General features: G+C 45.8%; 2 protein-coding genes across 2 annotated transcripts in view; one reads left to right on the top strand and one right to left on the bottom strand.

The window, feature by feature from the left end:
* Window positions 1-3569, bottom strand: part of ACAD10 (acyl-CoA dehydrogenase family member 10) — a 67810-nt gene extending 64241 nt beyond the window's left edge. The window contains 1 exon segment of the mRNA XM_038762734.1: window positions 3355-3569. The gene's annotated coding sequence lies outside the window, so the exon portion shown is untranslated.
* Window positions 3570-4875: 1306 nt separating this feature from the next.
* LOC119941756 (BRCA1 associated protein) overlaps window positions 4876-26264 on the top strand; it is a 35310-nt gene continuing 13921 nt past the window's right edge. The window contains exons 1-6 of the mRNA XM_038762228.1: window positions 4876-5056; window positions 14662-14823; window positions 15557-15761; window positions 17085-17274; window positions 23148-23261; window positions 24322-24470. Of these exons, the coding sequence (XP_038618156.1) occupies window positions 4975-5056; window positions 14662-14823; window positions 15557-15761; window positions 17085-17274; window positions 23148-23261; window positions 24322-24470 (902 nt within the window). The 5' untranslated portion in view covers window positions 4876-4974. The remainder of the gene's footprint in view (window positions 5057-14661; window positions 14824-15556; window positions 15762-17084; window positions 17275-23147; window positions 23262-24321; window positions 24471-26264) is intronic.

The following is a 26264-nucleotide window of genomic DNA, read 5'->3' on the forward strand; positions in this document are numbered from 1 at the left end:
ATTTATTGAACGCTTACAGTGTGCAGAGCACTGTACTGAGCGCTTGGGAAGTTGGCAGCATATAGAGACAGTCCCTACCCAACAGTGGGCTCACAGTCTAAAATGGGGAGACAGACAACAAAACCAAACATACTAACAAAATAAAATAAATAGAATAGATATGTACAAGTAAAATAGAGTAATAAATATGTACAAACATATATACAGGTGCTGTGGGGAAGGGAAGGAGGTAAGATGAGGGGGGTGGAGAGGGGGACGAGGGGGAGAGGAAGGAAGGGGCTCAGTCTGGGAAGGCCTCCTGGAGGAGGTGAGCTCTCAGAATGTCCCCTACATACCCAGAGTGTCCACTGCTGCGATGCCAGTAACAGTAACAACAATGTTGGCATTTGTTAAGCGCTTACTATGTGCAAAGCACTGTTCTAAGCGCTGGGGGGGATACAAAGTGATCAGGTTGTCCCATGTGGGTTCACAGTCTTAATCCCCATTTTACAGATGAGGTAACTGAGGCTCAGAGGAGTTAAGTGACTTGCCCAAGGTCACACAGCAGACATGTGGCGGAGTCGGGATTCGAACCCACGACCTCGGACTCCAAAGCCCGTGCTCTTTCCACTGAGCCACGTAGCCCTGGGGACCATCATCATCATCATCATCGATCGCATTTATTGAGCGCTTACTATGTGCAGAGCACTGTACTAAGCGCTTGGGAAGTACAAACTGGCAACATATAGAGACAGTCCCTACCCAACAGTGGGCTCACAGTCTAAAAGGGGGAGACAGAGAACAAAACCAAACATACTAACAAAATAAAATAAATAGGATATGTACAGGTAAAATAAATAAATAAATAAATAGAGTAATAAATATGTACAAACATATATACATATATACAGGTGCTGTGGTGAAGGGAAGGAGGTAAGAAGCGGGGGATGGAGAGGGGGACGAGGGGGAAATGTGGCTGATCTGGCATTTTCCAACCCAATTTTTTTAGTGGTAACTGATAAGCGCTTAACTATGCGCCAGGCACAGCCCTGAGTGCTGGGGTGGATACAAACTAATTAGGTTGGACGCAGCCCCTGTCCCACGGGCGGCTCACAGCCTTCAACTCCCATTCTACAGATGAGGTCACAGAGGCCCAGAGAAGTGAAGCAACCTGCCCAAGGTCACCCAGCAGGCAAGTGGAAGAGCAGGAATTAGAACCCAAGTTCTTTCGACTCCTAGGCCCGGGCTCTAACCATTAGACCACGCTGATACTACACCCAACCAGCTTGCCCTTGGGGTCCAATCCAGATCTATTGCAGTGGCAGCGTAAGAAGCAGCGTGGTTTAGTTTTCCACAGTTATTCATTCATTCAGTCGTATTTATTGAGCGCTTACTGTGTGCAGAGCACTGGACTAAGCACTTGGGAAGTACAAGTTGGCAACATGGAGAGACGGTCCCTACCCAACAGCGGGCTCACAGTCTAGAAGGGGGAGACAGACAACAAAACAAAACATATTAACAAAATAAAATAAATAGAATATGTAAAAGTAAAATAAATAGAGTAATAAATACATACAAACATATATACATCTATACAGGTGCCATGGGGAGGGGAAGGAGGTAAGGTGGGGGGGAGGGGGAGGAGAGAAAGAGGAAGGAGGGGGGCATTCTATTTATTTTATTTTGTTGTCTGTCTCCCCCTTCTAGACTGTGAGCCCGCTGTTGGGTAGGGACCGTCTCTATATGTTGCCAATTTGTACTTCCCAAGTGCTTAGTACAGTGCTGTGCACACAGTAAGCGCTCAATACGATTGAATGAATGAATAAATACAACTGAATGAATGAAAAACCCCACCTCTGCCACTTGTCTGCTGTGTACCTCTGGGCAAATCACTTCATTTCTCTGGGCCTCAGTTCCCTCCTCTGTAAAATGGGGGTTAAAACTGTGAGCCCTCCCCCCTCCATGGGACAACCTGATCGCATTGTAACCTGCCCAGTGCTTAGAACAGTGCTTTGCACATAGTAAGTGCTTAATAAATGCCATCATTATTATTATTATTGTTATTAAAGAGGCCCGCCTCAGGCCTTCCGGCTGCCCGAACCCGCCAGAGACTGTGAGCCCACTGTTGGGTAGGGACCGTCTCTATATGTTGCCAACCTACACTTCCCAAGCGCTTAGTCCAGTGCTCTGCACACAGTAAGCGCTCAATAAATACGATTGATTGATTGATTGATCGATTCTATTTATTTTATTTTGTTAGTATGTTTGGTTTTGTTGTTTGTCTCCCCCTTCTAGACTGTGAGCCCACTGTTGGGTAGGGACTGTCTCTAGATGTTGCCAACTTGGTCTCTATATGTTGCCAATTTGTACTTCCCAAGCGCTTAGTACAGGGCTCTGCACACAGTAAGTGCTCAATAAATACAATTGATTGATTGATTGATCTATTCTATTTATTTTATTTTGTTAGTATGTTTGGTTTTGTTGTCTGTCTTCCCCTTCTAGACTGTGAGCCCACTGTTGGGTAGGGACTGTCTCTATATGTTGCCAACTTGGACTTCCCAAGCGCTTAGTCCAGTGCTCTGCACACAGTAAGCGCTCAATAAATATGATTGATTGATTGACTGATCTATCCTATTTATTTTATTTTGTTAGCATGTTTGGTTTTGTTGTCTGTCTCCCCCTTCTAGACTGTGAGCCCACTATTGGGTAGGGACTGTCTCTAAATGTTGCCAACTTGGACTTCCCAAGCGCTTAGTACAGTGCTCTGCATACAGTAAGCGCTCAATAAATATGATTGATTGATCTATTCTATTTATTTTATTTTGTTAGTATGCTTGGTTTTGTTGTCTGTCCTCCCCTTTTAGACTGTGAGCCCACTGTTGGGTAGGGACTGTCTCTAGATGTTGCCAACTTGGACTTCCCAAGCGCTTAGTCCAGTGCTCTGCACACAGTAAGTGCTCAATAAATACGATTGATTGTTTGATTGATTGATTGATTGAGGGGAGGGGGGGGGTCCCACCGCCTCACCTCGACTCCCGCCACGTCACGTGCCGCCCGGTCACGTGCCGCCCCACCCGCACCACGTGACGGTGGACGGGAGGGGGCGCGCGCGAGTGAACGTCGCGCGTGACCCACGTCAACGCCGTGACGGAGGGGACACCACCGCCTCGCCTCACCTCGCCTCCCGCACCACGTGACGGTGGAAGGGGGGCGCGCGAGTGAACGTGACGCGTTGCCCACGTCAACGCCGTGAGGGGGGGGACCACCGCCTCACCTCTTCTCCCGCATCACGTGACGGTGGAAGGGGGGCGCGTGAGTGAACGTCGCGCGTGACCCACGTCGACGCCGTGAGGGGGAGGGGCACCACCAACTCACCTCTTCTCCCGCACCACGTGACGGTGGAAGGGGCGGTGCGTGACCACGTCAACGTCGTGAGGGGAGGGGGGTACCACTGCCTCACCTCTTCTCCCGCACCACGTGATGGTGGAAGGGGGGGTGTGAACGCCGTGAGTTGGGGGGTACCACCGCCTCACTTCTTCTCCCGCACCACGTGACGGTGGAAGGGGTGGCGCGTGACTCACGTCAACGCCGTGAGGGAGGGGGTACCACCGCCTCACCGCTTCTCCCGCACCACGTGACGGTGGAAGGGGGGGTGCGAGCGTGAACGTCGCGCGTGCCTCACGTCAACGCCGTAAGGGGGGGGGAAACCACCGCCTCACCGCTTCTCCCGCACCACGTGACGGTGGAAGGGGGGCACGTGACTCACGTCAACGCCGTGAGGGGGGAGGGTACCACCTCCTCACCTCTCCTCCCCGCCCCGCGTGACGGTGGAAGGGGTGGCGCGTGACCACGTCAACGCCGTGAGGGGGGGACCACCGCCTCACCTCTTCTCCCGCACCACGTGACGGTGGAAGGGGTGGCGCGTGACCACGTCAACGCCGTGAGGGGTGGTACCACCACTTCACCTCTCCTCCCGCACCACGTGACGGTGGAAGGGGTGGCGCGTGACTCACGTCAACGCCGTGAGTTGGGGGGGCACCACCGCCTCATCGCTTCTCCCGCACCACGTGACGGTGGACGGGGGGGGGTGCGAGCGTGAACGTCGCGCGTGCCTTACGTCAACGCCGTAAGGGGGGGGACCACCGCCTCACCTCTCCTCCCGCACCACGTGACGGTGGAAGGGGGGTGCGCGCGTGAACGTTGCGCGTGCCTTACGTCAACGCCGTAAGGGGGGGACCACCGCCTCACCTCTCCTCCCGCACCACGTGACGGTGGAAGGGGGGCGCGTGACGCACGTCAACGCCGTGAGGGGGGGGGTACCACCTCCTCACCTCTCCTCCCCGCCCCACGTGACGGTGGAAGGGGTGGTGCGTGACTCACGTCAGCGCCGTGAGGGGGGGAGAGGGTACCACCAACTCACCTCTCCTCCCGCACCACGTGACGGTGGAAGGGGGGTGCGCGCGTGAACGTCGCGCGTGCCTTACGTCAACGCCGTAAGGGGGGGGACCACCGCCTCACCGCTCCTCCCGCACCACGTGACGGTGGAAGGGGGGATGCGTGCCTCACGTCAACGCCGTGAGGGGGGGGGACCACCGCCTCACCTCTCCTCCCGCACCACGTGACGGTGGAAGGGGTGGCGCGTGACTCACGTCAACGCCGTGAGTTGGGGGGGGGCACCACCGCCTCACCGCTTCTCCCGCACCACGTGACGGTGGGAGGGAGGGGCGCGCGAGTGAACGTGGCGCGTGCCCCACGTCGACGTCGTGACGTCAGTGACGGCGGCGGAGGGGAGGCGGAAGTGTCGGTTGCCAGGGGCCGGGCTCTCCGTGAGGAGAAGTGGCGGCGGCGGCGGCGGGGGCTGCGGCCCCGCCTGTCCCGGGCCCCGTCCCCGTCCCCGTCCCCGTCCCGGGCCCGCCCGCCCGGTTTCCCCTGTCGGTGACGCCGCCTTCCTTCCCTCCCGGCCCGCGCCAGCCGCCCCCGGCTCGTCCCGGCCCTATGAGTGTGTCACTGGTTGTCATCCGACTGGAGCTCGCCGACCACTCGCCCCTCCCCGACGGCTTCGGCTTCAGTGCGGCCGGTGAGTCCCCCCCCCATTCATTCATTTATTCAGTCGTATTTCCATTCATTCATTCATTTAGTCGTATTCATTGAGCGCCAACTGTGTGCAGAGCGCTGTACTGAGCGCTTGGGAAGTACGGCTTCGGGTTCAGTGCGGCCGGTGGGTCCCGCCCCTCCCTCCTCCTCCCCATTCACTCATTCAGTCGTATTTATTGAGCGCCTACTGTGTGCAGAGCGCTGTACTAAGCGCTCGGGAAGTAGGGCTTCGGGTTCAGTGCGGCCGGTGAGGCCCGGCCCTCCCTCCTCCTCCTCATTCATTCATTTATTCAGTCGTATTTAGTGAGCGCCTACTGTGTGCAGAGCACTGTACTAAGCGCTTGGGAAGTACGGCTTCGGGTTCAGTGCGGCCGGTGAGTCAATCAGTCATATTTATTGAGCGCTTACTGTGTGCAGAGCACTGTACTAAGCGCTTGGGAAGTACGGCTTCGGGTTCAGTGCGGCCGGTAAGTCAATTAGTCGTATTTATTAAGCGCTTACTGTGTGCAGAGCACTGTACTAAGCGCTTGGGAAGTACAAGTCGGCTTCAGTGCGGCCGGTGAGTCAATCAATTGTATTTATTGAGCGCTTACTGTGTGCAGAGCACTGGACTAAGCGCTTGGGAAGTACGGCTTCGGGTTCAGTGCGGCCGGTGAGTCAATCAATCAGTTGTATTTATTGAGCGCTTACTGTGTGCTGAGCACCGTACTAAGCGCTTGGGAAGTACAAGTCGGGTTCAGTGCGGCCGGTGAGCCCCACTCCTCAACATTCATTCATTCATTCAGTCGTATTTATTGAGCGCCTACTGTGTGCAGAGTACTGTACTAAGCGCTTGGGAAGTACGGCTTCGGGTTCAGTGCGGCCGGTGAGTCAATCAATCAATCGTATTTATTGAGCGCTCACTGTGTGCAGAGCACCGTACTGAGCGCTTGGGAAGTACAAGTCGGGTTCAGTGCGGCCGGTGAGCCCCACTCCTCAACATTCATTCATTCATTCAGTCGTATTTATTGAGCGCCTACTGTGTGCAGAGTACCGTACTAAGCGCTTGGGAAGTACGGCTTCGGGTTCAGTGCGGCCGGTGAGTCAATCAATCAATCGTATTTATTGAGCGCTTACTGTGTGCAGAGCACCGTACTGAGCGCTTGGGAAGTACAAGTCGGGTTCAGTGCGGCCGGTGAGCCCCACTCCTCAACATTCATTCATTCATTCAGTCGTATTTATTGAGCGCCTTCTGTGTGCAGAGTACTGTACTAAGCGCTTGGGAAGTACGGCTTCGGGTTCAGTGCGGCCGGTGAGTCAATCAATCAATCGTATTTATTGAGCGCTTACTGTGTGCAGAGCACCGTACTGAGCGCTTGGGAAGTACAAGTCGGGTTCAGTGCGGCCGGTGAGCCCCACTCCTCAACATTCATTCATTCATTCAGTCGTATTTATTGAGCGCCTTCTGTGTGCAGAGTACTGTACTAAGCGCTTGGGAAGTACGGCTTCGGGTTCAGTGCGGCCGGTGAGTCAATCAATCAATCGTATTTATTGAGCGCTCACTGTGTGCAGAGCACCGTACTGAGCGCTTGGGAAGTACAAGTCGGGTTCAGTGCGGCCGGTGAGCCCCACTCCTCAACATTCATTCATTCATTCAGTCGTATTTATTGAGCGCCTACTGTGTGCAGAGTACTGTACTAAGCGCTTGGGAAGTACGGCTTCGGGTTCAGTGCGGCCGGTGAGTCAATCAATCAATCGTATTTATTGAGCGCTTACTGTGTGCAGAGCACTGGACTGAGCGCTTGGGAAGTACGGCTTGGGGTTCAGTGCGGCCGGTACATATTTGTACATATTTGTTACTCTATTTATTTTACTTGTACATATCTATTCTATTTATTTTATTTTGTTAGTATGCTTGGTTTTGTTCTCTTAGACTGTGAGCCCACTGTTGGGTAGGGACTGTCTCTATATGTTGCCAACTTGTACTTCCCAAGCGCTTAGTACAGTGCTGTGCACACAGTAAGCGCTCAATAAATACGATTGATGATGATGATGATGCCGGTGAGTCAATCAATCAATCGTATTTATTGAGCGCTTACTGTGTGCAGAGCGCTGTACTAAGCGCTTGGGAAGTACAAGTCGGGTTCAGTGAGGCCGGTGAGTCCCGCCCCTCCCTCCTCCTCCTCATTCATTCATTCATTTATTCAGTCGTATTTACTGAGCGCCTACTGTGTGCAGAGCACTGTACTAAGCGCTTGGGAAGTACGGCTTCGGGTTCAGTGCGGCCGGTGAGTCAATCAATCAGTCGTATTTATTGAGCGCTTACTGTGTGCAGAGCACTGTACTAAGCGCTTGGGAAGTACGACTTCGGGTTCAGTGCGGCCGGTGAGCCCCGGGCCTCCCTCCTCGTCCCCATTCAGTCAGTCAGTCAATCAATCAATCAATCGTATTTATTGAGCTCTTACTGTGTGCAGAGCACTGGACTAAGTGTTTGGGAAGTCCAAATTGGCAACATATAGAGACGGTCCCTACCCAACAGTGGGCTCACAGTCTAAAAGGGGGAGACAGAGAACAAAACCAAACATACTAACAAAATAAAATAGAATAGATATGTGCAAGTAAAATAAATAGAGTAATAAATATGTACAAACGTATACATATATTCAGTCGCATTTATTAAGCACTTACTGTGTGCAGAGCACTACTAAGCGCTTGGGAAGTACGGCTTCGGGTTCAGTGCGGCTGGTGAGTCCCGCCCCTCCCTCCTCGTCCCCATTCATTCAATCAATCAATCGTATTTATTGAGTACTTACTGTGTGCAGAGCACTGTACTAAGCGCTTGGGAAGTACAAGTTGGCAACATATAGAGATGGTCCCTACCCAACAGCGGGCTCCTCCGGGGCGGGAGGCCACGCTATCGGGGTTATTATATATATTATTAATATCAATGGCATTTATTAAGCGCTTACTCCGTGCAAAGCACTATTGTAAGCGCCGGGGAGGTTACAAGGTGATCAGGTTGTCCCACGGGGGGCTCACAGTCTTAATCCTCATTTTACAGATGAGGGAACTGAGGCCCAGAGAATAATAATAATGACATTTATTAAGCACTTACTGTGTGCAAAGCACTGTTCTAAGCGCTGGGGAGGTTACAAGATGATCAGGTTGTCCCACAGGGGGCTCACAGTCTTCATCCCCATTTTACAGATGAGGGAACTGAGGCTCAGAGAATAGTAATAATATTGGCATTAAGCGCTTACTATGTGCAAAGCACCGTTTTAACCGCTGGGGAGGTTACAGGGTGATCAGGTTGTCCCACGGACGGTTCACAGTCTTTATCCCCATTTTACAGATGAGGGAACTGAGGCCCAGAGAAGTTGTGACTTGCCCAAAGTCGTACAGCTGGCAATTGGCAGAGTCGGGATTTGAATCCATGACCTCTGACTCCAAAGCCGGGTTGACTCCTACCTCACCTCCCTTCTCTCCTTCTCCAGCCCAGCCCGCACCCTCCGCTCCTCTGCCGCTGCTAACCTCCTCACCGTGCCTCGTTTTCGCCTGTCCCGCCGTCGACCCCCGGCCCACGTCCTCCCCCGGGCCCGGAATGCCCTCCCTCCTCGCATCCACCAAGCTAGCTCTCTTCCTCCCTTCAAAGCCCTACTGAGAGCTCACCTCCTCCAGGAAGCCTTCCCACACTGAGCCCCCCCCTTCCCATCCCCACCCCCGCCTTACCTCCTTCCCCTCCCCACAGCGCCTGTATATATGTTTGTGCGGATTTATTACTCCATTTATTTGTGTTATTTGTACATATTCATTCCATTTATTTTATTTTAATATGTTTTGTTATCCATTTCCACCTTCTAGACTGTCAGCCTGCTGTTGGGTAGGGACCGTCTCTATGTGTTGCCAACTTGTACTTCCCAAGTGCTAAGTACAGTGCTCTGCACGCAGAGTCTAGAAGGCGGAGACAGACGACAAAACAAAACATTCAAATAAAATAAATAGAATATGTACAAATAAAATAAATAGAGTAATAAATACATACAAACATATATACATATATACAGGTGCTGTGGGGAGGGGAAGGAGGTAAGGCGGGGAGGATGGGGAGGGGGAGGAGGGGGAGAGGAAGGAGAGGGCTCAGTCTGGGATTTGAACCCATGACCTCTGACTCCAAAGCCCACGCTCTTTCCACTGAGCCACGCTGCAGCTTCCAGCATTTCTTTCTACAGACGTTGCCAATTTGTAGTAATAATAACGATGGCATTTGTTAAGCGCTTACTATGCGCAGAGCACTCTTCTAAGCGCTGGGGAGGACACCTCCTCATCCCCCCGCCCTACCTCCTTCATTCATTCATTCATTCAATCATATTTATTGAGCACTTACTGTGCAGAGCACTGTACTAAGCACTTGGGAAGTACAAGTTGATAATGATAGCATTTGTTAGGCGCTTACTATGTGCAAAGCACTGTTCTAAGCGCTGGAGAGGAAACAAAGTGATCAGATTGTCCCAAGTGGGGTTCACGGTCTTCATCCCCATTTTACAGATGAGGTCCCTGAGGCCCAGAGAAGTTAAGTGACTTGCCAAAAGTCAAACAGCTGACAATTGGCAGAGTCGGCATTTGAACCCATGACCTCTGTCTCTTAAGCCCGTGCTCTTTCCATTGAGCCACGCTCCTTCCCCTCCCCACAGCACCTGTATATATGTATGTATGGATTTATTACTCTATTTGACTTGTTCATATTTACTATTCTATTTATTTTACTTTGCTAATATGTTTTGTTTTGTTGTCTGTCATCCCTTTCTAGACTGTGAGCCCATTGTTGGGTAGGGACCGTCTCTATATGTTGCCAACTTGTACTTCTCAAGCGCCTAGTACAGTGCCCTGCACACAGTAAGCGCTCAGTAAATACAATTGAATGATGAATGTTTTGTTTTGTTGTCTGTCTCCCCCCTTGTAGACTGTGAGCCCCTTGTTGGGTAGGGACCATCTCTATATGTTGCCAACTTGTACTTCCCAAGCGCTTCGTACAATGCCCTGCAAACAGTAAGTGCTCAATAAATACGATTGAATGAATACAAGGTGATCAGGTTGTCCCATGTGGGGCTCACAGTCTTAATCCCCATTTTAATAATAATAATAATAATGGCATTTATTAAGCGCTTACTATGTGCAAAGCACTGTTTTGAGTGTTGAAGCACTGTTCTAAGAAAATGAGGGAACTGAGGCCCAGTGAAGTGATTTGCCCACAGTCACACAGCTGACAAGTGGCGGAGCTAGGATTCGAACCCATGACCTCTGACTCCCAAGCCCGGGCTCTTTCCACTGAGCCACGCTGCTTCTCGTACTTTGTACTTTCCAAGCGCTTAGTCCAGTGCTCTGCACACAGTAAGTGTTCAGTAAATACTATTGAATGAGTGAATGAAACGCTGTAGGCATGTCGCTCCTCTCCTCAAAAATCTCCAGTGGTTGCCCATCAACCTTCGCATGAAGCAAAAACCCTTGGCCCCGAAGCTGTCCATCACCTGTCCCCCTCCTACCACACCTCCCTTTCATTCATTCAGTCGTATTTATTGAGCGCTTACTTTGTGCAGAGCACTGTACTTAGCACTTGGGTAGTACAGATCGGCAACAGCGACGGTCCCTCTCCTTGCCCAGCCCAGCCCGCACCCACCGCTCCTCTGTTCCTAACCTCCTCACCGTTAGGCCTCATTCTCGCCTGTCCCGCCGTCGACCCCCGGCCCACGTCCTCCCCCTGGCCCGGAATGCCCTCCCTCCGCACATCCGCCAACCTAGCTTTCTTCCTCCCTTCAAAGCCCTACTGAGAGCTCACCTCCTCCAGGAGGCCTTCCCACACCGAGCCCCCTCCTATCCTTTCGTCCTCCTCCCCTCCCCATTGCCCCCACTCCCTCCTCTGCCCTACCCCTTCCCTCCCCACAGCATTTGTGTTTATTTGCACGCATTACTTTATTTTATTAATGATGTGTATATAGCTATAATTCTATTTATCTATTTTGATGGTATCGACACCTGCCTACTTGCTTTGTTTTGTTGTCCGTCTCCCCCTTCTAGACTGTGAGCCGGTAATTGCGTAGGGATTGTCTCCATCTGTTGCCGAATTGTACTTTCCAAGCGCTTAGTCCAGTGCTCTGCACACAGTAAACGCTCAATAAATACGATTGAATGAATGATTGAGCCTCCTTCCCTTTTCCCAATCGAATATTCCGATCCCCCGTCCCCTCCCCGGGAGCCCCGGTAGAGCTGTAGTTTGTGCTTCCAGCCAAGGGCCCCGGCCTTTGCTGTCGCGGGGAAAATCGGCTCCGGGGCTCTCTGCAATTTCCTTTCATTCATTCAGTCGTATTTACTGAGCACTTACTGTGTGCAGAGCACTGGACTAAGCGCTTGGAAAGTACAAGTCGGCAACAGATAGAGACGATCCCTACCCAACAACGGGCTCACAGTCTAGAAGGAATAAGACGGACCACAACCCTTCCGCTTCCCAAGACCTGCGCTCAGGAGGGGCCGAGCCTTTCTTCCATGGCAGGGCAAGCGAGCAACAGCACCAGGAGTGGGGACAACAACTGGGCCCCTGATACAGACTCCTGGCTCCGGAGATGCCCTCCCTCCTCATATCAGACAGATATGATATCAGATATCAGATATCAGACAGATCATTGCACTCCCCCACTTCAAAACCTTAATGAAGGCCCATCTCCTCCAAGGATCCTTTCCTAACTAAGCCCTCCTCTCCTTTTCTCCCACTCCCTCTGTGCCTCTCTTATTTGCTCCTTCATTCATCCTCCCTCCCATCCCCACAGCACATATGTATAGATCTGTCATTTATTTATCTATATTAATGTCTGCCTCCTCCTCTAGACAGCTCATTGAGGGCAAGAATGTCTTGTTATAATAATAATAATGGTATTAATGTATAATATAATAAGAACAATAACAAAAACCACTTGTTAAGCGCTTACTATGTGCCAAGCACTGCTAAGTGCTTAGTACAGTGTTCTGCACACAACGCTCAATCAATCAATCAATCGTATTTATTGAGCTCTTACTGTGTGCAGAGCACTGTACTAAGCACTTGGGAAGTCCAAGTTGGCAACATCTAGAGACGGTCCCTACCCAACAGTGGGCTCACAGTCGAGAAGGGGGAGACAGACAACAAAACAAAACATATCAACAAAATAAAATAAATAGAATAAATATGGGCCAGTAAAATAAATAAATGGAGTAATAAATCCGTACAAACATATATACAGGTGCTATGGGGAGGGGAAGGAGGGGGCTGAATGTGGGAAGGCCTCCTGGAGGAGGTGAGCTCTCAATATTCATTCATTTATTCAATCGCATTTATTGAGCGCTTACTGTGTGCAGAGCACTGGACTAAGCGCTTGGGAAGTACCAGTTGGCGACAGATAGAGACGGTCCCTACCCAACAGTGGGCTCACAGTCTAGAAGGGGGAGACAGACAACAAAACAAAACATATTAACAAAGTAAAATAAATACGATTGAATGTTCCAAGCACTGGGGTAATAATAATAATGATGGTATTTGTTAAGCACTTACTATGTGCCAAGCACTGTTCTAAGCACTGGGGTAGATACAGGGTAATCAGGTTGTCCCACGTGGGGCTCACAGTCTTAATCCCCATTTTGCAGATGAGGTAACTGAGGCGCAGAGAAATTAAGTGGCTTGCCCAAAGTCACACAACTGATAAGTGGCAGTGCTGGGATTGCAACCCAAAACCTGTGACTCCCAAGCCCGTGCTCTTTCCACTAAGCCACCCTGTTTGTTATGCTCTCCCAAGCGCTTAGTACAGTGCTTTGCACACAGTAAGCGCTCAGTAAATACAATTGAATGAATGAAGATTCCCACTCAGCTTCTGTGCTGCACTTTATGGGCAGGGAACGTGTATGCCAACTCATTCAGTGGTATTTATTAAGCATTTGCTATTTGCTCAATAGTACTAAGTGCTTAGCAATTACTTGGCAATAATACTCTGTGCTAAGCGCTTAGGAGAGTACAGCAGAATTAGCAGAGAAGTTCCCTGCCCGTAACAGCCTTACAGTCTGCAACTTGGTTGGGTTGTACTTTCCCCACATGCTTAGTACAATGCTTTGCACATAGTAAAGCGCTCAGAAAATACCGGTGATGATGATGGGGAAGTAGGTTGGGACCGAAATCTTTCCCCACATCATAATTCTGGTATTTAAATGCTCACTATGTGGCAAGCCTGTTACTAAGCGCAGGGGTAGATCCAAGGTGATCAGGTCAAAACACAGTCCAAGTAGGAGGGAGAACAGATATTGAATTCCCATTTTACCGATGAGGAAACTGAGACACAGAGAAGTTAAGTGACTTGCCCAGGGTTGCCCAGCAGGCATGTGGCAGAGCCGGGATTGGAATTTGGATCCTCTAATTCCCAGACCTGTGCCCTCTCCCCTAGACCTTGCTGCTTCCCTCTGCGTCTTTCCATTGGCCTAATCTTGGCCCATTGTTAAGTAGGGACTGTCTCTATATGTTGCTGAATTGTACTTCCCAAGTGCTTAGTGCAGTGCTCTGCATGCAATAAGTGCTCAATAAATACAATTGAATGAGTAAATTCGTGTGTGAGACTAAGCTTCTTAAGTAATAATAATAATGTTGGCATTTGTTAAGCACTTACTATGTGCAAAGCACTGTTCTAAGCGCTTGGGGGGATACAAAGTGATCAGGTTGTCCCACATGGGGCTCACAGTCTTAATCCTTATTTTACAGATGAGGTAACTGAGGCTCAGAGAAGTTAAGTGACTTGCCCAAGGTCACACAGCAGACGTGGCGGAGCCGGGATTCAAACCCATGACCTCTGACTCCAAAGCCCATGCTCTTTCCACTGAGCCACACTGCTTCTCTAGTGCCTCCAAACTTCTAAATTCCTCTGAGCACTCTGAATTTAGAAAGGATTTTAAATCCTACATTAACCAGATCTCAAGGACCTGTAAGGGCCAGTAGTCTCTTAAAATGTTACCACTAAGAAATCAAAATACCTTCTTTCATTTTCAAGGCTTTCAGGTTTAGGAATATGACAACGCAGGAACCTAGTTCCTGCCTTTATATATACTGGTAGTAGTGTACCGTTTGGAGTTAAGACTTCAAAGACTATTTTTTAACTGAATTTTTGAAAATGCTTCTTGTTAACCATTTGTTAATTGGGCATCCTGGATACATTTCTGAGTTTTTGTTTTTTGTTTTTTTTAACTATTATGAGTCAGTTTGCTGAAAGAATGTCTGTCAAGTCCGCTTTGAAATTTTATTTTATTTTTCTACTTAAATTTTAAAGTTCTCATTTTCAACAGAACAACCTTGTATGTATTTATGGTTTAGTTATGGTGTTCGTTCAACATTTAGAATGGTTAAATCAGCTATGTTTTAAAGTCCTACCTCTCCTTTCCCGTCAGAGGTGATGGAAAAAAATGAGTTGTGTTCTTACCAATTTCTAATAACACAGTAGCTCACTATTGAGGCTGTCAATCCTGTTTTGTCTTTATGAGAATAGGGAGGAGCTTATTTTACCAGCAAAACAGTCACCATAACATGTTAATCATTTATGTTCTCTTTAGCTAGGGAAATGTCTGATGAGGAAATCAAAGAAAAAACTCTAGCTTCAGCTAAGGGCTATTTAGAAGGAAAAGTACCAGTGGAGAAGGCGGCAATTATTCACCAACATTTGGGCCGGCGAGAAATGACAGATATGATCATTGAAACCATAAAAAATAATCCAGGTAGGTTTTCCCAAAGCCTGTAAATTAGTTGGGGGGGTTGGAGATCGTGGCCCAGGAGACTCTTGTGCAGTGTTTGTGTTCTAATTGTTTTAGATCTGTTCAAGAAGCCTTCTGTTTGCTGGTAAATCTTTATTTTAAAATTTCTGTAGCAAAAATGATAGTGATTGGTAAATGCCACATTTCACTTTATTCCATGTGTTTCTTTTTAAAGTAATCCTGCCAGACTAAGCTTGCCACCTTGTAAAAAGTAGGAGAGCAGTTACTCCCTGGCTGGACGACATATCATCTGTGAATCCAAATAAACACATTATTCCCTCCTACTGTGTTTATGCCTGCTCCATTCTGAGTAGGTGGATGTGTACTGAACATAGGGGTAGAAGTGGGTAGGACTGGTACGTCCAGTTTGGGAATATACTGGCCGTTGAGAGTGTCCTCGCCAACTGGTTTAGTTTGTAGAACATGTCAGATTCTGACAAATGCTAAGTCTTTAGAAACCATCAAAGACAATGATTTATGAGCATCTGAGGTAATGTCCATTTTTATCATACAAAAAAAATTGTTCACTTTAGGAAGATCGGTCTGAGTGAAGCACAAAGAGTTATTTGTAATTTGGCTACTAAAGACCATTTTTCTGTCGTGAAATTTAGACCTGGCCTGATTTTTTTTTTCCAAGCATTATTCCTAATCTCTAAATACTGCGATTTATAACCCCAAAACTTTTGATTTGTGAAAGATGAGGTAAAAGCTACAATGGAAGAAAGAAAGTCTTCAGAGGCATCGTCCACTCCTGAGAAAACTAGAAATGGACATCAGAGTAAAGAGTGCCTAGAAGCTGCTCCAGATTCTCCTTCTAAACAACTTCCGGACCAGATATCATTCTTCAGTGGAAATCCATCTGTTGAAATAGTTCACGGTATTATGCATCTGTACAAAACAAAGTAAGGAAAAAAAATTCCTCTTGGGTTAGCCAGCTGAAACATAAGTGAGTCTTTCTGTCTTTTGTGGCACCGAAGATTTGTATTTTCTAGGTTAGTGATCCATTGCACCCCCCCCCCCCCCAAGAGGAAATGGGAATCTAGGCTGAAAATTACAGTTTTATAGTGTTGTGTGCTAGCCAGTTCTTGACACTGCACTGTATTATTAGATCATTGCCCCTGGCCCATTTTTGGCCAGAGGGCTCCAAAGAATAAATAGTAAAAAGAATACCACCAGCACTTGGTTATTCTTTGTCATGGAGGACAGGGTGAATGTGATTAATTCACATATTATTTTAGACAAAATTTCATCAAATCTTTCTTTTACAAGAGACACTAATAAGGAGCATATCAGGCTGATTTGGTTTTCACTTGGCCTTCTTGTCTCATCCACCTTTTGGTGGAAGGAGTAAAATGAACAAAAAATAGACCCTTGGTGTGGGGGGTGGGCAGCATGGAATAGGAGAAATAAATGTTGGCCTATAAAATCCACAAACTGAATAATTAGCCCCATGAACAACTGGCAGTTGGCTATATTTAGGAGGAAAAATAACCAAAGAACCCAGGGCCTCAAAAGTGAATGGATTTAAAAATGAAGTTGAATAGCTTTTTAATGAGAATCCTTGTTCTCTGCTGTCTACCAGGGTCCCATTGAGAAAATGCAACATTTCTACCGTAGACAGAGAGTTTTAGGAATTTCCCATTATGATAATAGCTTTTGTTTCAAAAGTAGATTTATATTATATTTCAGAAGTCAAATGACTTTGTAGGTTATTGGACTTCTCCAGTTCACTGTGCTTGTTGCAACTGAGTAAAATTTTAGTGTTCTTCAAGAAATCTATAAAGATGCCAGAGTATTTATACATTCCCATGGTTTCATGAATCCGTTCTTAACACTGAGCTGCTCTTCCTCCCCTACAACTTCTAGTCTCATTGATAATAATCGCTTTGCCTTAGAATAGCCAGTAGCAGATTGGCAACAAACTGTGATCATTGTTTGCCAGGGACAGATATGCAATTGCCAGTCTTATACTAAAACAGCCAAAAGTTCACAAGGTGGAATAATTGGAAAATTTCCTTTTGCTTTTATGTGAAGAGGTAAAAAGAGCTGTTTGTTTTTAATATTTTTGATGTATTAGAAAAATAACTAGTCAAATAAGTTTGATTTTTTTTTATTCTTTTGTCTTCCATAAAATGGCATTGTCTTATTAGTAAGATGTCAAATTAGTGTGGTCTGATCTAACCTTACCTCATCTATTTAAGACAGTCTAATTATTGTCTTATTAGTAAGATGACCTCCCTAAAAGAAGATGTGAGGCGCAGTGCCATGCTGTGTATTCTCACAGTCCCCGCTACAATGACCAGTCATGACCTAATGAAGTTTGTGGCCCCATTTAATGAAGTAATTGAACACATGAAAATCATCAGAGACTCCACTCCAAACCAATACATGGTGCTGATAAAGTTTAGTACACAGGTAAAAGTTAAAATATTAAAGACCTGTATTTTGAAATTGTGTGACTCCGGCAGTGTGTGATTTGATAGTGTTTGTTCATGTAAATAATTTGAACTCTATCTGAAAAGACACTTTGTGGCCAAATATTTTTTGTAAACAAGATTTCCTAAATCAACCATTCTGATTACTGCTGTTTAGCTACGTCTGAGATCGGAGCAGACTTTGTAACCTAGGTGTTCTACATTAAGTAGTCATGGGTCTAGTAGACAAACATTTTTTCAGAAGCATCTGTGGAATTCGATGTTTAGAAACAACTCAAGTGAAAATTGTAGCCTGTGACTGTGGGTGATGACTTTTCTTTAGATGGGGAGAATTTGGAAAAAAAATAAATAAATAAGGGTGAGCTTCAGAAGCCATTCAGGATATTCAGTACAATTTAATAGGGAGCACTTATTAGTGGCTTGTTGTGTGCAAAGCACTGGTGTAGCAATATGTATACGTGCAGAGCACTGATACAGTCTCTAAGGAAGAGTTCAACAAAGAAGAAAGACATGAGCCCCATCTCAAGAAGTTTCTAGTCTAAAGGAAACAGGCATGTACATGTACTTAAAGTAAGAGCAGAAGGGAAAAAAAGATAGTTTGAAGGTAAAATCTTGAAAGAATGAAATGAATGAATAAATAAGTGGAGTGTGTAAATCAGTATATACTTGGGTGACCCAACCAGGGAGTGTTGAACTTAGTTGGAAGCGTCGTGGCCTTGTGGAAAGAACCCGGGCCTCGGAGTCAGTAGATCTGAGTTTTAATCCTGGCTCTGCCATTTTCCTGCTCTGTGACCTTGAGCAGGTCACTTCATTCATTCAGTCAGTCAGTCATATTTATTGAATGCTTACAGTGTGCAGAGCACTGTACTAAGTGCTTGGGAAAGTACAATACAACAATAAATGGTCATATTCCATTTATTTTTTAGACTTTTAGACTGTGAGCCCACTGTTGGGTAGGGACTGTCTCTATGTGATGCCAATTTGTACTTCCCAAGCGCTTAGTACAGTGCTCTGCACATAGTAAGCGCTCAATAAATACGATTGATTGATTGATTCCCTGCCTGCAGTGAGCTTACAATCTAGAGGCGTGGAGGCAGATATCAAACAAATAAATAAAATTACAGATCTGTATATAAATGCTGTGGGGCTGAGAGTAGGGGGAAAGCAAAGGGAGCAAGTCAGGGTGACGCAGAAGGGAGTGGGAGATGAGGAAAAGTGGGGCTTAATCTGGGAAGGGCTCTTGGAGGAGATGTGCCTTCAATATGCCTTTGAAGAGGGGGAAAGTCATTGTCTGGGCCTTGGTTTCCTCATCTGTTAAATTGAGATTAAATTCTCCTTCCTCCAGTTTAGACTGTGAGCACTGCAGGAGAGGGATAGTGTCCAACCTGATCATTGCCTCAGTTACCTCATCTGTAAAATGGGGATTAAGACTGTGAGCCCCCCGTGGGACAACCTGATCACCTTGTAGGCTCCCCAGTGCTTAGAACAGTGCTTTGCACATAGTAAGCACTTAATAAATGCCATCATTATTATTATTATTGTATTTCCCTCATTGTATAGTATGGTGAAGTGCTTGGCACAGAAGCACTTAACAAGTACCATAATTCTTATACCTTTTGGAGGAAGTAGGTCTAGAGGAGAGCTTTGAAGATGGAGAGAGGTTTGGAAATGGGAGGGAGTTCCAGGGAGGGGAAAGAGTGAGCCCTGGATAGGAGATGGGAACCTTCAGAGTAAGGTTTAGAAGATCATTTTGGGTATAGCGGGAGAAGAAAGCAAGCTATATAAGAAGGTGAGTGCTGGCGAAGAGCTGTGATGCCTAGGAAGATGGACAGCCAGAGACGGTTTTTCAACACAGATTGCTTTGTTTCAGGAGGATAAGCCAGGCAGTAGAATGCAGTTTAGACTGAAGAGGTCAGAGGCCAGAAGCAGGAAGATCAGCGAGGAGGCTAATGCAGTAGTCAAGAGATGATAGCTTGAATTAAGGAGGGAGCCGGAAAGTTATTGAAGGAACTACCCTACGGTTTTCAGAAATTTCTGAGGTTTTGTTGCCTGCTATATTTTGGACTCGGTGTATATTGTTTAATCTGTGTGCATATTACCCAGGCATGTAAAATAGATAATTGCCAAAAACTCCGCTTTACTGATAAACATCCTCCCTGCCTTTGTCCCAGATAGAGGCCATGATAACCAGAAGCCAAGAGAAACAGGTGTGTTGGGTGTAAAGCTTTCGATACCCATTAGCTCTGGCCTCTGAAAGATTGCATGGGTTTGTGGATGAGAGGGAGGAAATGCCACAGTATTCCCTGTATCTATCTAAAGGAGGGCAGGAGAGATGGCTGATGGCTGCTAAGAGCCACAAGAAAATGTAATCTCCGAGTAAAATGGGACCTAGCTAATTTCAGTTTACCCCATGACCTCAAAGAGAAGCCGCAGTATGATGCAGACTTTCTCAGGTGAGATTAGAGTGCTTCGTGGCCCACTGCTATATCTGCACCTGCAGTTCAGCAGACACTGCATAAGTGAAATCTTAACAACAGAAATGAGTTTCATCTGCTGCCATGTACATTGCCCACACAAAACCTGAAATTTTACAACCTAGGCTGAGAGCCAAAGAGAGCACCCAAACCAACTGTTTGTATTCAGTGTCAAAAGCCTTGAAATCATTAAGGAGCTTTGCAAATAGAGGGCTAGTGCTGCTGTCAAGCTATTTTAATTTGGTAGCATTTGTCTGCTGGAGATGAGAGGTGAAGAGAATAAATGTATACTGTGTGTGTGTGTGTGTGTGTGTTTGTGTGTGTGTGTGTGTGTGTATACACACACACATATTTATCGTAAATTCCTTCTTCAATCATAAGAATTACCCCAAACTAATGCATCCCTTGAGAAAAGCTCAGAGTTATAGGGCCCAGAAAAGAAAATCTGTCTTCTGTATTCTCAAGTTCCGTAAGAATCTCAGTACTTGCCAAACATGGAAAGGAATGTGAATGGGCAAGAAAAAACACCCCTTTCAGGAGGATATTCCAAATCCTCTGAGCTCTTAAATCTTTCAGGCATGTGCTTTTATTACACAAGAATAGTAAGTTCAGTTTCCAAAACAATTTCTTGTAGCAAATGCTAGAATGAGCAGTGAGTATTGGTTTAACTCATTCGGGATGTCTGAGTCCCATTGTATCAGTAGCATTGATCATCTTGTCCCATGACACCTAGAAACTCACTGTCCTAGTTGAAGGCTCCTGTTCGTTCAGTTCATCTCCTTTTTCAAAATATGATATGGAGGAACTCAACTTTTCTGCACCTACTGCCACTAGACTTGTTGCTGGAGACCCTCGCTCAGCTCTGAAACTTTTTCAGAGATCTCTGCACCATGCCCATCTGCTGTGAACTTCTGCCCTCAGTTTCAGGCTGAAGGTCTTATAGGCAGGCATGTGTACTTAGGCTTAATATGTCCTTTAGATCATTCAGTTTGCAGTAAGAAATTCATTCAGTGGAGTGGAGAGAGAGGTGTTTTTCACCTTAATCTATTCTCTTTCCTGGATCTAGTATTGGGGCAAGCCGACAAGCCTTTTCTTATTATTTGTAGCTAGCAACCTGATCCCTGCATTGGAAACTAGAAAAAGCTAATTCTCAGTGGGACATCAATGACTCAGGGTCACCCTATAATGCTACTGTGTGTTCTTGGCCAACATTTATGTTTTTTAACCCTCTTTAAGAAGAAAACAAACCCTCATCAAGTAGCTGTGTCTAGGTGACTTCAAGGCTGCCATCCATTTTTCTAGACTGATAAGCCCATTGTGGGGAAAAAAACATGTAAGCCAATCTGTGTATGGTACTCTCCCAAATGCTTAGTACAGTGCTCTGAACATAGTAAGTGCTCAATAAGTACTGTTGATGAGGATGATGATTTCCTCTGAAATATCTGAATTTAAGTGATGATGTGAAATTCATGTTTAGTACAGAGAAATTTCTAGAAGAGATCAAATATATTTCCAGGTATATATTACCATCCCAAAGGCTGTGGCAATTTTAGTTTGTTTGCCACCCCCCCCAGGATGGAGCATCATCCTTTGCTACTGGGGAAAGGGGGGACACCCAAAAATCGATTACATTTTTTTCATGTCTACTTTTTAGCATAGGGATGTCTTGCAGTTTTTCTTACCCCAGCTTTTTCCTTCTCCCTCCTTGATTTTACACCCCCCTCTATTCCTTTGTGGAGGGATGCCAGACTCAAGTGATGTTGAAAGATTCAGGCAGAAACTATGTGAGGGAAGTTAGCCATGCCTTTCTTCAGCAGCAATATGAACCACTCTGGCACTGTACTGAGTCCCTAAGAAGCTAGCACTAAAGTCCAGATACCTGGCAAGCTGTCATCAGTATACAAAGAGTCATTTTAATGTGCCCTTTCTGAGCTTAAAGAATTGCAAGAAAAAGCTGACAGGTTTGACGAACGGAGCCATTTTATGGGGCCTTTTTTGTGCCGTTCAGGAATTCATTACCTAGGCTGCTACTGTTAACATCTTGCTAAATTGAAGGTAAAAATTGCTTTACCCATTAAGAAAATTGCTTCATTGTGGGGGAATATAATCTGAAAATGTGGAGTTCAGGGAGTTTATAAACTGCCATCAGATGCTGAGCTTCCTTGCTTATATTAAGTAAGTGTAAATAATCAGAGTTCTAGAATAGAATTATATCATCAAATTGGTATTTAAAGTAGTATGAAAACTAGCCAGCATTATAACTTTGGGGAATGGAGCTTTTCCTCCTCCCACCTTAATATAAAATCTTCTGACTTTATGTGTGAGTCTTTATATAGTCCGGGAATCATTGCTGGCCATTTCCTTTTTATTTTAAGGCTTTGCTGAAATGCCTAAGCTGGTAGAACTAAAGCAAACTTTACTTCCTGTGTTTTGGTTAATGTCTGTGTGCACATTGTACTGATCCTCCACTCTTCTTCCTGGGTTCTAAGGCCAATTATAAATGAACCCTGTTCTCCATAATTCTTCAGAGGGGTTCATTTTTCTCTGCCTCCAATGGCCAAAATGAGAAATCTAGTACTTAACTATAAATTCACAAATGCCCTGGACTTGAAAATTAGAGAAGATGTAATCTAATCCCCATTACAGTTTTTATCTAAAGGGAGTGAGGAACTTGTCTTCACTCTTCCTTCTCACCTTGCAGTTCCCCGAGAATTATGCATGATTTGCGTTTTCAAGGCAGGTTAAACTTTGGGCCTGTGGATTTTGGCAGTAAATGTTCCCCTTTGACGTTGAGCACTGGTGTGTTATTTAAAACCTCATTGCTTGTGGAATAATGTTCTTTTCGTGACTTACTCAAAAGAACATGAGTTGCTATTCTTTATCCAGTTCCAGTGATCCCATTTTCTTCTGATGTGGAAGTCATCATTTTTAATATGGACCTTCAACAGCAGCTATTAGTTCTGATTTATTTTCAAGCTTTGTGAAAAGATTTTTTTATTTTTTTACTTTTTAGCGGCTGCAAAGGTGCTGACTCGGGAAAAACTGGTATCAAGAGGATAAACTGGCTAGATCTGGGGGTTATTAAAATCCTAATAGCTCTCACTGTACTACACTTTCTTTTTTTCTGCTGGCTTAATTAAAAAAAAAAAGCCATGAACAGTCCAGAGAATACTGGGAAGGGGCAGGGATGTTGATCTGTGAAGTTCTCTATATATCCAAGGGTTATTTTGGGTCGTCGCTCTTTATTTTTCCACATATGAGAGGAGAAATGACTCCTTTTTATTCGTTTTGGGTTTTATGTATCAAATATGAAGCAAGTTTTGGAAAATGCCACTTTCTTTTAGTAATCTACTTTTCTCTTCTCTCTGTGTGTGTGTAGGCTGACGCAGATAGTTTCTATATGGCATGTAATGGCCGGCAATTTAACTCCATAGAGGAAGATGTTTGCCAGTTGGTATATGTGGAGAGGGCTGAAGTGCTGAAATCTGAGGATGTAAGTTTGGGGAGTTTCCTCTTTGGTTTAAGAACAACTAATAAAACGGATCTTTAGTTATTCCATGCTAATGACCTGTAGCTCAGTCTAGAAGGCTGGAAATCATTTTCTGTACACATCGTTGTCCGTTTCGCTTTCACTTGTCTTAGCAATATGTGTTCTGCTTTCAGCTGCTAGCTTCTGGAATGAAGTGGACTTATTCCAAAACAGCTGGTCATTCGGATAACTGCAGATCCTTGTACATGGCATTGTGCTATCTTTTGAAGTTGAATTACTATTCTCTAATCTGAAGTTGGTGAAGAAGTGGTTAGACTGCATTCACTTTTAGGTGGAAAAAACAATTAAACACTCAAATTGGCCTTCCATTTAGCAAAAGTATGCCATTGCTGAACATCTTGGGTTTTTCTCCAAACCAAAAAAGGCTCAATTTCCAACCATTAAATAGTTAAAACTCTAAATATTGAGAAATTATCCAAAGTAGGTACCATTTTGAGAGTGTGGCAGAAGTCGAGATTTTCAGCATGGCCTTTGTTTATAAACAAAGTGGTGGACTAGCCTATGCTTGGCCTGGGATTGGAAGAAGTAAACCTAGCGAGGTGGAGGAGGGGTAATCAGGGACACATTCCACTTACTAAGCCGTACGTAATCACACTCCTCCTCCAAAGAAGGAGGTTTTGGCCTGGAACAGAACAGAGGTGGAAGCCACCGCAGTCACCAGTACCTTCACGGCTGCCCGTTCATGTCCCAGCCTCTGTGACACGTACACATCACTGATTGACGTGGACCCAGGAAGGTGACAACCGTGGTACGGTTTAACATGGCTAAGCGAAATGCCATTAATTCTAGTCATATGGTCACTGACAGGCAATGATAAACGACAAAAAATTTATTCTGAAAAGTGCTTGGGCTAGCTATATTTTCAATTTTGCAACTCAGCGTTCATGTTTTGGTCCCAACAGGGTGTCCATAATAGCTGCGGGCAATAGGGTAATTCTTTTTGGTAATCCGCAGACTGAGGTGTTTGCTTGAAAATTGCTGTGAATGGTTTGTTTGCACCTAGGGTGCCAGCCTGCCCGTGATGGACTTGACAGAGCTCCCAAAGTGCACAGTGTGTCTGGAAAGAATGGACGAATCAGTGAACGGGATCCTCACTACGTTATGCAACCATAGCTTTCATAGTCAGTGTCTGCAGCGCTGGGATGACACCACGTAAGCTTTTCTTTCTTGTTCTTAATCATAATGGTGGTAATTGTGGCATTGGTTAAGCACTTACTGTATGCCAGGCACTGGGTTAGATTCAAGTTCATCAGGTCAGACATGCTCCCTGCCCCACATGAGGCTCACAGTCTAAGCATGAGGAAGAACAGGTATTCATTTACTCTCCGTTTTACAGGTGGAGGAAACTGAAGCACTGAGAATTCAATTTATTTGCCCAGCGGGCAAGCAGCAGAGCTGGGGTTAGAACTCACATCTTCTGGCTCTCAGGCCCATACTCTTTCCACTGGGACATGCTGCTCAGAACGGTGCTTTGCACATAGTAAGCGCTTAATAAATGCCATTATTAGTATTATTATTGTCTTCCCTCAAAAGTACAACCAGAGAAGCCAGAGAAGCAGCACAGCTAGAGAAGCAGCGTGGCTCAGTGGAAAGAGCACAGGCTTTGGAGTCCGAGGCCATGGGTTCAAATCCCAGCTCTGCCATTTTTCAGCTGTGTGATTTTGGGCAAGTCACTTAACTTCTCTGGGCCTCAGTCACCTCTTCCGTAAAATGGGGATTAAGACAGTGAGCCCCCATGGGACAACCTGATCACCTCGTAACCTCCCCAGCGCTTAGAACAGTGCTTTGCACATAGTAAGCACTTAATAAATGCCTTAATTAATTAATTAACCAGCCTCTCTCAGAATAAAATCATCTACTTCCATTTTGTTTTGGTTTTTTTTACTTCTTAAGTTGAAGGAGGTTGACATTTTTATGTCTCGTGTTGCTCCGAAATCACCATTTGGGATTCTGACCCTCTATTGGCTGAAAGTCAAAGATTAAACCTCAAGTTCTTTCATAGCCAGTCTGATTCTAGTATCTCTATGTTTGTGGGCTGCCTTCAGTGTCACCTTCATTGTCTCAAATTTCTTGTCATCTGAGTAGCAACTGACTGGATGTCACTTTAGTTGGATTCTTAACCTATGGCAAATAGTAATAGCTGTAGCCAAGCACAGTACTTGGTTTTGGAACCTAGGTTTTCTTGTTCCCCTTCTAGTGGCCTAATATTGCAGGATTAAAGGTCAATCTATTTTGGATTTTCCCTTTGGAAAACAATACCTTTTTCTATGAAGCAGTGTGGCCTAGTGGAAATATCATGAGCCTGGGAATCAGAGGACCTGGGTCCAATCCCAACTCTGCCCCTTACCTGCTGTGTAGCCTTGGGCAAGTTACCTAGCTTCTCTGTGCCTTGGTTTCCTCATCTGTAAAATGGAAAATAAATATTTTTTCTCTCTTCTACTTGACAGAGAGTTTCATGTGGAATACATACTCTGTTCGAACTGAGTATCTTCTATCTGCCCTAGCCTTTAGTACAGTGCTTGGTATATGGTAAGCACTTAACAAATAACCATTATTATTATTTTTTTATTATTAGGGACCTACATTTCATTTCTGTCCTGGTTATTTACTTTTATATCTGTAGCAGAAGCAGACTGGCCTCATGGAAAAAGCATGGGCCCGGGAGACAGAGGACCAGAGTTCTAATCTCAACTCCACCATTTGTCTGCTGTGTGACCTTGGGTTTAACTTCTCTGTACCTTAGTTACCTCATCTATAAAATGGGGATTAAAACTGTGAGCTCCATTTGGGACATGGACTGTGCCCAATTGGATTAGTTTGTATCTACCCCAGTGGTTAATACAGTGGGACATAGTAAACGCTTAAATACCATTTTTTAAAAAAAGACTTTACTCAGCTTCTTCTGCTAAAACCTAAATATTGTACAACTCAGGATCTTGACATTAC

This window comes from Tachyglossus aculeatus, chromosome 21 (assembly GCF_015852505.1).
Source record: "Tachyglossus aculeatus isolate mTacAcu1 chromosome 21, mTacAcu1.pri, whole genome shotgun sequence".
NCBI lineage: Eukaryota > Metazoa > Chordata > Mammalia > Monotremata > Tachyglossidae > Tachyglossus > Tachyglossus aculeatus.